We start from the raw sequence: 12683 nt of genomic DNA on the forward strand, positions 1-12683 counted from the left end.
CGGGTGTCTGATCTCTCCATGGTTCTGGGTTAGGAGGCATGGTGAGAGGTGTAACTTTTGTTGTGGCACTACCGAGAGTTCCAGCAGCGTGGTGTACCACGGTTGTCTGGCACATGTTGGAGCTACTAGAATCAGTGTGAGGGAGTACTGTTATAGCTTTCGCACCACTAATGGAATTAGTGGGAAAGATGGAAAGGCGTATGCAAATTTGCCTGACCAGTTCATCCATATCGCATTGCCTTTGGACAATGGGTGTGGGTATCTCGCGGCGAAGCTTGGGCATTTTTTGTTTTCGTGGGTGGCGAAGAGGTCTGTGTGTGGATGCCCCCACATCTGAAAGAACGGGTAAAGAACCTGCGGGTGAAGTTCCCACTCGTGGATCTGCTGCGTCTGTCTGCTGAGCAGATCTGCCATGGTGTTTTGGACTCCTGGGACATGTTGGGCTAGGAGAAAGATTTTGTGTGGAATTGCCCATCTCCATATGCTTTGTGCTAGTTGAGAGAGCTGTGGAGAGTATGTGCCGCCTTGTTTTTGAATGTAGTACATGGCCGTCATGTTGTCTGTGCGAATAAGGACTGCCTTGCCTAAAATCTGTGTCTGAAAGGATTTCAGGGCTAGAAAGATTGCCAGTAACTCCAGATGGTTGATGTGGAGTAACTTTTGTTGCGGCATCCATGTGCCCTGCACTGTGAGGTGTAGTAGATGAGCTCCCCAGCCGGAGAGCGATGCGTCTGTTAGGATTATTTGTGGAACCGGGTCCAGGAAAGGTCGACCTCTGGAAAGATTTGTGGTGTTCCACCACTGCAGAGAGCGATGGGTGCGACCGTCTACCAACACCAGATCTGTCAGTTGCCCCTGGGCCTGGTTCCATTGGCGCGCTAAGCACTCTTGGAGTGGACGCATCTGGAGTTTTGCATGAGGCACTATGAAAATGCAAGAGGCCATCATCCCTATTAGTTGCATAAACACTCTTGCTGGGAGAGAGTGTTGAGGTATGAATCTTTGACGCAAAGCCTGGATGCTTGCAATCCTGGCAGGATTGGGGTAGGCTATGGCTTTTGAGGTGTCTATGGTGGCACCGAGGTATTGCTTTGTGTGGGATGGTATTAACTGGGACTTTGGTGGTTCACCGTGAAACCTAGCTGGTGAAGTAGTTGGATGGTAGTGGCGGTGTGATGTACACATTGGTTGTAGGACGTGGCTTTTATTAGCCAGTCGTCCAAATATGGGAAGACGTGAATGTGCTGTCTTCTGAGATGTGCCGCCACTACCGCTAGGCACTTGGTGAAAACCCTTGGTGCTGTTGTGACCCCGAATGGGAGCACCTTGAACTGGTAGTGTTGCCCGTCCACTACAAATCTGAGGTACTTTCTGTGAGGATGGTGTACCGGAATGTGAAAGTATGCGTCTTTCAAGTCCAGTGTGGTGAGAAAGTCGTTCTGGGAGAGGAGCGGAAGTACCTGCTGAAGTGTTACCATGTGAAAATGGTCCGAATGTATGTATGTGTTTAGAGGCCGGAGACCTAAAATAGGTCGTAGAGTCTCGTCTCTTTTTGGTATCAGAAAATATAGGGAGTAGACCCCTAAATTTTGTTGACTGGCGGGGACTTGTTCTATCGCATGTTTTTGTAGGAGGGAGATTACCTCCTGTTTTAGTAACGTGGAATGTTCTTGTGACATTGGGCGTTGCCTGGGTGGAATGTTTGAGGGGTAGATGTCAATTCTAGGCAGTACCCTGAACGAATAATTTGGGTCACCCATCTGTCTGAGGTGATGGTCTCCCAGACGTGAAGGAAATTTTGTAGCCTGCCCCCGACCGGAGTGGGATGGTCTGGAGGGAGCAGGGGGAAGTCATTGGGTAGGCGGTGTGGCAGAGCGGGCGGTATTTGTTTTGCCTCTGCCTTTATTGTTATTGCCTCTATAGCCGCCTCTTTGATAACCCCTTGTGAAGGTGGATTGAGCAGGGGATTTGTAGGAAGTGGACGCGCTATCTGAGGAGTAGCCTCTGGCCGTACCCCGAAAGGAAGAGCGGCGAAAGGAGAGCCTAGGAGGGTGTGACTGCAGGGCTCCCATAGATTTCGCCGTATCGGTGTCCTTCATCCTCGAAGGCCTCATCTACCTTTGGGCCGAATAGATGTTCTTGATCAAATGGGTGATTTAATATGGAGGCCTGTACCTCAGGTTTAAAGCCTGAAACTCTCAGCCAAGCATGGCGACGGAGGAGGACGCTAGTGTTAATGGCCCTGGAGGCTGTGTCTGCTGCGTCTAAGGCACAGCGTATAGAGGTGTTAGTTATGGTCTTACCCTCTTGAATTAATTCATTGGCCCTATTTTTGTATTTTTCTGGGAGGTGGTGCATGATGGTTTCTAGTTCATCATAATGCGCTCTGTTGTATCTGGCCAATAGCGCTTGAGTGTTGGCGATACCCCATATATTGGCTGCCTGTGACGCAGTGCGCTTTCCTGACGCGTCCAGTAGCTTTGACTCTTTGTCAGGTGGTGGTGCTTCGCCTGACGCCTGGGAGTTTGACCTCTTCTGTGCAGTGGAGACCACTAGGGAATCTAGGGGCGCTGGCCCTTTGATATAGGCAGGATCTGTGGGGGAAGCTTTATACTTTTTCTCTATGCGTGGGTTAATGACCCTAGCCCTGACTGGGTCTTTAAAAACCTCTGGTGCATGTTTTATTACCCCTTTGAGCATAGGTAGTATGGAAGTAGACCTATGTGCGGTACCAAAGGTGTCGAGGAGGAAATCTTCCTCTACCGGGTCAGTGTGTAGCTCTACCCCGTGATAATGTGCCGCCCTGTGAAGTAGGTGGTGAAAACCTAATGAGTCTTCTGGTGGAGATGGCCTGGATGGATAAAGGTCATCTTGTGGGACATCTGGAATGTCTGGATTATTATAATTGTCCCATGGGTCTGGGGATCCTGTAGGGGTGGGGTCTTGTGGCACATCCCCTGGATCATAGTATGGGTCCCCCTGATCATCATGGTCTGGGGACGGGGTCGGAGAGCGATGAGACAGGGGTGGAGAAGGTGGAGGAGGCGGGGAAGGCACTCTGAAAGGGGAGGTAGCACATTCTTTCCTCTTTGGAGGTGGAGGCGGAGCTGGTTTGTCCAAATGTCTCTTTTTAGAAGCGAGTGCCAAATGTCCAGTTTTTGGATCCTTGGTAAGTGTCTTTTGCAAGGGATCCGGTGTAAACAGTTCCTGAGATAATGTTTGTTACGTCGGCGCCGAAGGTTTCGGGGCGATGACTTTTTAGGCTTGTCCGTGCCGTGCTTTTTTGGAACCTCCGATTTTTTGGTCGGCGCCGAGGTAGGCTTCGGCGCGGGAGTGTCGGTGCTGAGGGCCTTATGATGTTTGGTCGGTACCGAAAGGCTGGGTTTCGACACCGAGGACATTGGTGCGGAGCTCGGTGTCGAGGTAGAGGCCGGTCTCTTTTTCGGTGCCGAAGTGTGTTTATCGGCACCGCTGGCAGGCTGGCTCGAGCCAGAGCCGCCGGAAGGCTTATTAGGCTTCTTCACCGGGCCCGAAGGTGGGGTGTTTGAAGCAGTGTCTTTGGTCTTGCCTAGGCCCGGAGGCGAAGGCGTGACCGAAGCCTTTTTGGGTGTCGGCGCGGGTGTGGGAGGGGGTATAGTACTCACGACCCTATGCGCCGGGGTGATGTCCTCCACATCCGAGTCGTCGGCTTCGGAAGCACTGACGAGGTCCTCTTCGGTGTGCTGCTGTCCCGTAGCTTCGACGTCGTCCCCGAAGATGTCGACTGGAACGGAGGTCGAGGAGTGCGCCATGTTTCGTCTGGCCCTTCGAACTCTAATAGTCTTTTTTGATCTAAAAGACTTGCAGGCGGGACAGTCTCGTGTTCAGGGGGAGAGGCAGAGGTTGCACACCTCATGAAGATCGGTGTGGGGGAATTTGGACCCACATCGAGGGCACTTCTTGAATGGAGTTCTTTCCATCAGCCGGGACCGGAGCTTGGATAGGCCGAAGGCCGCCGTCGACGACTGGAATCGAAGATGTGTGGAAGAAAAGGTGATTGAGGAGATCTGGATCTGAACAATACCGCGATGAACGAGGATTCCGCTTCGATCGTCGAACTGGAAATGTTCGGAACTGGAGCGCGAAGTATTACATCCGAGCCCGATGGCGGAAAAAAACAATCTGAGGATGGAGCCGAAGCCCATGAGCAATACGATCCAAAGGAGGAGTCACCGACCTCGTGAGTTCCAAAGACTTTCCAAGAGGAAAAACAAACTGCAAACATCCGGGCCCAACACCGGGATGGCGATCTATGCACAAGTGGGCAATCTGCAGCTCATATGCCTCGAACAGAGTTTTCCCACCTTTAGTAAGAGGTCTATGTTTGTATATCCCCATATGCCAGCTCCATAAGATCCTGCTGAAACACCTTTTGTATTATAGAGATAAATAAGCTTGTTAGATGTTTTTTGTCCTAGCTTCTAAGAGAATGTAAAGATTGCTTTAACATTACTTTTAAACTGATTTGCCCTAACAATTAAAAGCTAAGAGTTAAAAGCTGTTTCCATGACAGCATTGAGCTAAATAAAATCCCCAGATAATTTTAAGTAGGAACTTTCTCTAATGTTAAACTTCCCATCAAATACGTTTTAGTATTTCATGGCCATGTGTCATTTATTAATCACGGTCAGCGTAACGCATGTCTTACACTCCTCTATGTTAGGCCCAAGGCTGCTCGATCACACTACCACAAATAGAGCACTTTGGATTCACATGGAGTCCTGCACACTTCTGGGGGAAGCTCTGGACTCTTTGCACGATATAACCACTTAGTGGTATATCATATGAAGAACCAGCTTCCTACATATATTACACAAACAAGTAGTAATGTTGATGCTCAACACTGGAAACGAATACCTTAGGGTGAACAGTTGCTCAGTATGGATATCTAAATGTCCATTGTCAAGTGACTCTTCTAGCTTGGCTTCAAAATTTCTCATTTGTTTAAAAACAAAACAAAAAAAAAAAGTGAACAGCTCAGAGCCAAAGGGTGGTTGCATCTCTTCCTCAGGAGAGAACAAGGTAAATGGAGTGTGGGGAGGGAAGAGCAATCAGCATATCCATGAGCAGCAATACAGAAATGTAGTTGTTTATGTTCTACTTAATGTCAGTGTTGGCACAAAAGTAGAAGCACACTGTGGAGTTGACACACACGAAAAATAAGCAATTATTGAATGAGAGCTGTGAAAAATGCAAAAAAGCAAAAAAAGGGAGGAACTGTGAGACTAAGTGCAAATGCAGTACCTCATACTAAAGGTTTTGAATAAAGCCATCTACGTGTGTACACACACACACACACACACACACACACACACCCCCACCCACCCACCCACCCCCTTTACTGGCATATTAATTAGTCAGCCAAAACTTACCTGCAGGCCAAGACTTAAACCTCCATTTCATCGCTATCTTGGTTTCAGGAATCTAGAAAAAGACAAAAAAAGATTAAAGTCCTACGCAAATTCAACCCTAAAGTGGGCATCAGGCTTTAAGAGTCAGTCACTTATATAATACCAACTGGATGCAAGTGCACTACATAAAAGCGAGAGGAATAGCCCGAGATGTCTTGTCATCCCAGAGTATTGTGGAGGCTTTTAGGAGAATGCTATGGCGGTACAACAGGAGCAGCTGTATAAACTTCCCTTCCACCCCATTCTCACATATTGAGCATGTGAAGCAGCAATGAAAACTAAAACATCCTTAATGTAAAATGATGTGCAATGCAAACTTTTCTCACATACACAAGTTACATTGCAGGTACCAGCAGTGAAACATTCCATACAAGAGCAGCAACAGTATAGGTGACAGCAGCACTGCAAGTAAAACATGTTCATGAACATCAGATTTATTAAAATGGATGACCCCACAGTGGCTAACCATGTAAAAGCCACAAAAGCAATATTTGGATTTTGAGGAAAAGCTAATAAAACCACCAGGAATTGAAGGTTGCATTACAACTAGATTAGATATCATTGTTAAGTCCTTGCCTGGAGCGTTCAGTCGAGTTCAAAAGAACATATCTGGAATATTGACTGTGCTTCATAGGGAGCACTGTGACTGTTTTAAAAGCCATAATTGACAGGTTACCAATGTGAAGGCCATCTCTAGTTTATTGCAACAGCTTATGTATCTAGTACTGGAGAACATTGTTGGCATATTTTGTCAATTTCCAGAGACTTCAACCCAAGCATTAAGGCCGGTTTTGAGTCACTTGCTGCAGCAGTGACAAATGAGTTAACATGGTCCAGAGGAATTTTGAGTTTTTTTCTGTTTTGCTTCAAAGTGTTGCAAGGTGTTGGCAATAAAATATATAGTGGAGGTTTGGTTTACAAACTTAAAATGGAGTTGGACATGTGACAACACTTTTTAGTTAGGTCGATAGAGACCGCTTTAGCAGTCTCACCAGACTGAAGAAAAATAAAATCTTAAATCAATCAAATCAATCAATCAATACATTTGTATAGCGCACTACTCACCCGTAGGGTCCCAAGGCGCGGGGGGGGGGGGGGGGGGGGGGGGGTGGTGGGGGGTGCCGTTACTGCTCGAACAGCCAGGTCTTCAGCTTCTTCCTGAAGGAGAGGTGGTCCTTGGTCAGGCGTAGGTCGGTCGGGAGGGAGTTCCAGGTCTTGGCGGCCAGGTAGGAGAAGGACCTCCCTCCTGTTGTCGCTCTTCGGAGGCGAGGGCGTGGCTGGCTGATCGGAGGTGGCGTTTGGGAGCGTAGAAGTTGATTCGGTTGTTGAGGTAGATCGGGCCTTGGTCGTGGAGGGCTTTGTGTGCGTGGGTGAGGAGACGGAAGGTGATTCTTTTGTTGACGGGGAGCCAATGCAGGTCTCTCAGGTGTCCGGAGATGTGGCAGTTGCGTGGGATGTCGAGGATGAGTCTGGCTGAGGCGTTCTGGATCCGCTGGAGTCTCTTCTGGAGCTTGGCGGTGGTACCGGCGTAGAGGGCGTTGCCGTAGTCCAGTCGGCTGGTGACGAGGGCCTGGGTGACGGTCTTCCTGGTCTCGGTGGGGATCCACCAGAAGATCTTCCGTAGCATGCATAGGATGTTGAAGCATGTCGAGGAGACGGCGTTGACTTGCCTGGTCATGGAGAGGGAGGAGTCCAGGATGAAGCCCAGGTTGCGTGCGTGGTCCGTCGGTTTGGGTGCGGTGCCCAGGGCAGGGGGCCACCAGGAGTCGTCCCAGGCGGAGGGCAAGGGGCCCAGGATGAGGACCTCCGTCTTGTCTGAGTTCAGTTTCAGGTGGCTGGTCGTCATCCACTCGGCTACATCTTTCATCCCATCGTGCAGGTTGGCTCTGGCGGCGGCTGGGTCGTTGGTCAGGGAGAGGATCAGCTGGGTGTCATCGGCGTAGGAGATTATGTTGAGGTTGTGATGGCGTGCGATGGCCGCGAGGGGGCTCATGTAGACGTTGAAGAGGGTGGGGCTCAGCGAGGATCCTTGAGGGACGCCGCAGATGACTTCGGTGGCCTCTGACTTGTACGGTGGTAGGCGGACTTTCTGCGTTCTTCCGTCGAGGAAGGAAATGATCCAATCCAGTGCCTTCTCCTGGATTCCGATGTTGCTGAGGCGCTGCACTAGGGTGCGGTTTAGGCCTGGAGCCTGGACTCGCCAGGGCAGAGGGGCGTCCATGCTCGATCAAGCACTACCAATTACGTGCGATAATCTATCAATGCATTTCACGTGCCCTCCTGCCCCGCTCTGAATGCGTGTCAAGTCAATCCTAAAGGGGGGTCTGACAGCTGGGGGCAAAGCCGGTGAAGTGAGACCGAAGCAGGCACCCATTAGACATCACACAAGGGGGCGGAGGCAATAAGAGACAGAACGAGCAGGAGGCCAAACTCATTAGCCAAGGGCGACTTCAAAGTCAAACAGAGTCCGGTTCGCTCTGGGGAGGGCGCTGGCATGTATTCACTATACTATAAACAAGCATGCGAGTGGTGCGCGAGCGTCACAGCGAGACATCAGTTTTGAATTATCGCGCACGCGTCTGTGCACGATAATTCAAAACAGATGGTGCCTCTGCGGGTAACCGCAAGATACAATAGGCCATGGGCGGAGCAAAGGCAGGACATGCACCGCGTTGGCCCAATTGCATGCTGTCTTTCTTGAAAGACGCATGCAAAGGCCAATAGCCTCTGACCAAAAACAAACCACACGCACGAGCGTGTGGTCAGATTTTGAAGCCCCCTTACAAAAATTCTCAAAGGGCAGCGCATGCGCGCTGGCTCAGGCGAGACCTAAAAAGCGGGGTCATCAATGTCACAAAGGCGCACTTTCCTACAACCAGTGCAACTCAATTTATTGGAAACTACTCCAGAGGGGGGGGGGGGGAGAGAGAAAAAAAAACGTTTTTCGGCCTTGACAATTTATGCCCTCCTCTCGACAGAAGACAAGGACAAGAGGGAAAACCAAAAAGGCATTTCCTATGGCAGAACATACAAATAAATGTGTATGTCGTTAACAGACAACTCCTGCCTTATTGTCGTTGTCATAATCCGTACCACCATGGCGAATTCCAACACAATGAGAGGATGAAACCTCCCCCCCCCCCCCCCCCAAGTTGTAAATACCACCATGAGCCACCCTCAATAATCCGGGATGCACCAAATGTGCTGTACGCAAAGAAAAGTCCTTCGGTCTAAGGTTGAAGTTTTGAATGTAGTTCCCCACAAGTCGCATTCACAATTAAAAATAATGGTTCCAAATAATATCTGTAAAAGGTTCAAAAAGTCTCTTCAAATCCTTAGGACATCACAGATCGTTACCAAAGCAAAGCACATAGGTAACCATTCACCAAGTAAGGCACCCAAGTGGCCCTTCTTAGTGATTGAGATCCAATACAGTGTACCCTTTGGCTTACTACAAATGGCACTCAAAAGTCAATCTAACGAGAACATTGCAATTCATTTTCCAGCACACGCCCCCAAAATACAGCATCTAAAACTGGTAAACGTTCTGCTACAAATACACATTGCAGTGCCAAAATGAGGGCCATAAAAAACCTCAAACAGACGTCTTGCATGCAATTTGTAGGAGCTGCCTGGCCCTCATCATTATAAGAAACATTGGCAAAAAGCAATAATATTTTCGTCTAAAAAACCCACACATTGCCACAGTAGTCCCTAGCACTGAACAAAACTACTTTGTGTACCAATATGCTCCTTGTGAAAGAGCGAAAGCCAGACAATGAATGGATGGATGGCTAGATATAATTTTAATAAAAACAAAAAGGTTTTGGATAACTCCAGACCTACTTAGGGGCCCAATTCTTAAAGAAAGTCACAAATGTGCACCCAGGGTACACGTCCTTGCATTAGTGAGGATTTAAGCCTTTTGTGAATTTATAAAAGTAGGCCTGGAAATCGTACTCCTAGAAAATATTTGTGAACTGCCTTTTAGCACGAGCAAATATGCAGGTGTAGATTTGCTCATGCAAAAATCTGTTGAGCGTTTACAAGTTCACTTTTCCTCCAACTACTTTTTTCCCAACCCTGGAAGAAGTTTTACTTCTAGCACACAAAAGAGGGCACCTGAACACGGATAGCAGAGCGGCAGAACCAGGGGAACAAAAATGCAAAAAGAATATCACTGCCAACTCACAAATAATACTAGTATAACTGACAAGACTATCATAATATATAAACATTTGAGCCAAGTAGTATAAAAAAAATGTACTAATGCAATAAATCATTTTTCACACTCTTTGAATTGTTGCTCTACAAAAGACAATTTTGACAGCGACTATAAGGCAAGAGATGCCCCAGTTAACAATCTACACATTTATTTATATGTCAGTCTATAAGAAATGTCTGGTCTTTCACTTCTGTCCTGAGGAGGCCATTAATTGTCAAGACCGAAACGAGTCCTCTTTTTCCTGCGGAGGAGTCTCCAATAAACAAATTGCTCCTTATCGTCCCAATACATCAGTGCAGTGCAGCTCAAAGATATTAAGGGAGTTTTTAACTACCTCGGAGGTGGACTTTGCTATGAACTCATTATTTAGATACCTCTAGTGGAAACTGTTCAGGAGAGACAAGGAGAGCAAAAGCTTGTTATTGGTGTACAAAGAATTCTGTACATATGTGTTTTGTAGTATATGCCATGCAATTATATAAATAATTTTGGTCAGGTCACATGATCTCTGGGGCCATTTACACCTATGGCTTAACGACAAGCAGATGGCTTGGAGCTCCAGCAGACTGATGTGTAGGTAAGCCTCCTCTGGAAACCATAGACCTCAGATTTCCACCTCTGCCAGGTGGCCGGCCCAAGCGACTCCGCTCATCCCTCAATGGGGTAGGAATTTGTGGCTGAACCAATCAAGGTCCAATAATTACAATTGCAAATCTTTCACAGTCTTCTCCACATCACCCCCACCTCCGTAGCTTGCACTGGCTCCCCGCCAAGAAGAGAGGCCACACCTACAGAGCCCTCCACAACACCAGTCCAGAATAACTGCCACCCTAGCCCTTGCCCCATGCATCCATCGCGCCCGAAGTAGAGGTCACTCCTTCCACCAACTCGCAGCCAAAGCCTATAACTACCTCCCCAACCAGCTCTGGACATCACCATCCCTCGCCAAGTTCAGGAGTGGCCTCAAGACCTGGCTGTTCGAATAGAACCTCCACACGCTAGCGCCTGGATAACCCTCACGGTGATAAGCGTGCTCTACAAATAAGTGATTGATTGAGTGGCCAAAATCTGGATGTGGTTGGAAAGATCCCCTTGATGCTGGCCCCACTGAGACGCAGGATTCCACTGAAGAGCCCACATATGCCACTTTGCCTGCTCCAACAGAAAGATGCAGGAGGTCACAATGAAATCAAGGACATAGGCTGAAAGTTCGGGATCATAGCCATAATGTCAACCTTTCCAGCAGAAAAGTATGAAACCAAACCAGGTCCAGAATGGCTCCGATGTGGTGGAGCGTCTGAGAACGAGTCAGGTGTGACTTTAGTACGCTGATGGTAAACCCCAAATATGAAAGGAGGCTCGACATAATCTGGAAGTCATGAGGACTGCCTGGAGTGAGCCCGCCGTTAACAGCCAGCCATCGAGGTACGGAAAGACTGGGACCCACAACTTCTGAAGGTGTGCTGCTGCCACTAGCATATCTTTTGTGAACACCGCGATGCGCTGGAAAGAACAAAGGGGGGGAGCGCAGCAAACTGAAAATGTACCACTCCCACCACAACCCCCAGGTAGCGCAGATTCACTAACAGGACGGCAGTGGCGGCTGGTGACTTTTGAAAATGGGCAGGCGTAAACTTTGTCAGATTGCATCATGGCGAGCGAGCGGAGCGAGCGAGCCTGAATATCTTAAGGGGGATCGGGAACATTTTGAAAAAAGAGTGGGTAAATGGTGCATTTTTAAGGAAATTTGAGAAGCAAGAAGGTTAATAAAGCAATTGTGAAAGTGCAGTTATTACATTAATAAAGGGACATCATATAACAACATGTAGATAGAAATGTTTCTGAAGCTAGACCCTGCCAGTGCCACGCACCTCTGAGCAATATACATGCTGTGTACCAGCAGGGCCTAGCGTCAGAAACTTTTCTATTTTTATGTTTTTTAAGCTAGGCCCAGTGCTGGCACTCAGTGTGTATGCTTCTCAGAGGTGCATCACGCGTGGCAGGGTCTGTAGCTTCAGAGTATAAATGACTTGGATGCATCGCATATGACAGAAACGCACAATACTTTACTAGAAAGCGCTGTAAATGACTTGGATACAAATGTTATGACAGGGGTGCAGAATCAAAGCGCTGTAAGTATCTTGAATGCATAGCATACGACAGGGTTGCAGAATACTTCAAGGGCAAAGAAAGTTTTGTACGTGGGTTGAATGCACAGAATATAACTGGGATGCATAAAACATTACTGCGAATGACTAATGAACATTTAAATCATCAAATGCTGTAACATGCTTTCATTCTATAAATATTTTTATAATTCCTATCAAAAATACACTAAAGAGGAGAAATACATTGTCACTTAAAGGCCTGGGTAAATGACTTCCTAATTATCGAGCACGCATCAAGAATCAGCCTCTTGTAATACACAGTCCCTCATTTATTTACCACATCCTCGGTCATGAAGAAAACCTCCAGTTTACATTTCTGCTGCTCAACGGTGTGCCTTTTATGATGGACACACACACAACCAAGTACTTCGATGGTTACACAATACACAACCTACTTTATCCACATGACAAGAGGTCTTTGAAACCTTACTTTGAAAATAAAGAATTTCCATGACCATCTATTTGTACAGGACATAAAACATCCAAGATCCCACATGCCGCAAAGGAACCCAGTAGGAACCATATACAACCGGTCAATTGGTAATTGCATAAGCAAAAGCAACATTCAAACACCAGCTGCCCTCTCAGAGCACACTTTACATATACGGAATTTGAATTTATGTAGGCGCTGAAAGGAGGAGCTATACGCTAAACTCATTTTGTATCTTTATCAACATCTTTTCAGTAGGTCTGTAAAACAGTTGAATTTTCGAATATTGTATTCTCCCTTACATAAAAAGAAAAACTCGAAAAAGAGAGTGGCTCAATGTATACCTTAGTAACACACAGTCGTGGCTTCTGATTGCACCACCCACTTCAATTCAACATTAAGCCCGATGG

General features: G+C 47.5%; 1 protein-coding gene across 2 annotated transcripts in view; it reads right to left on the reverse strand.

Moving 5' to 3' along the window:
- Window positions 1-12683, reverse strand: part of AHSA1 (activator of HSP90 ATPase activity 1) — a 128037-nt gene that overhangs the window by 8054 nt on the left and 107300 nt on the right. For both annotated transcript variants that reach the window (XM_085626642.1, XM_085626641.1), the window contains one exon: window positions 5412-5463. In XM_085626642.1, the coding sequence (XP_085482768.1) occupies window positions 5412-5463 (52 nt within the window). The remainder of the gene's footprint in view (window positions 1-5411; window positions 5464-12683) is intronic.

Source organism: Triturus cristatus, chromosome 9 (assembly GCF_964204655.1).
Source record: "Triturus cristatus chromosome 9, aTriCri1.1, whole genome shotgun sequence".
Classification (NCBI taxonomy): domain Eukaryota; kingdom Metazoa; phylum Chordata; class Amphibia; order Caudata; family Salamandridae; genus Triturus; species Triturus cristatus.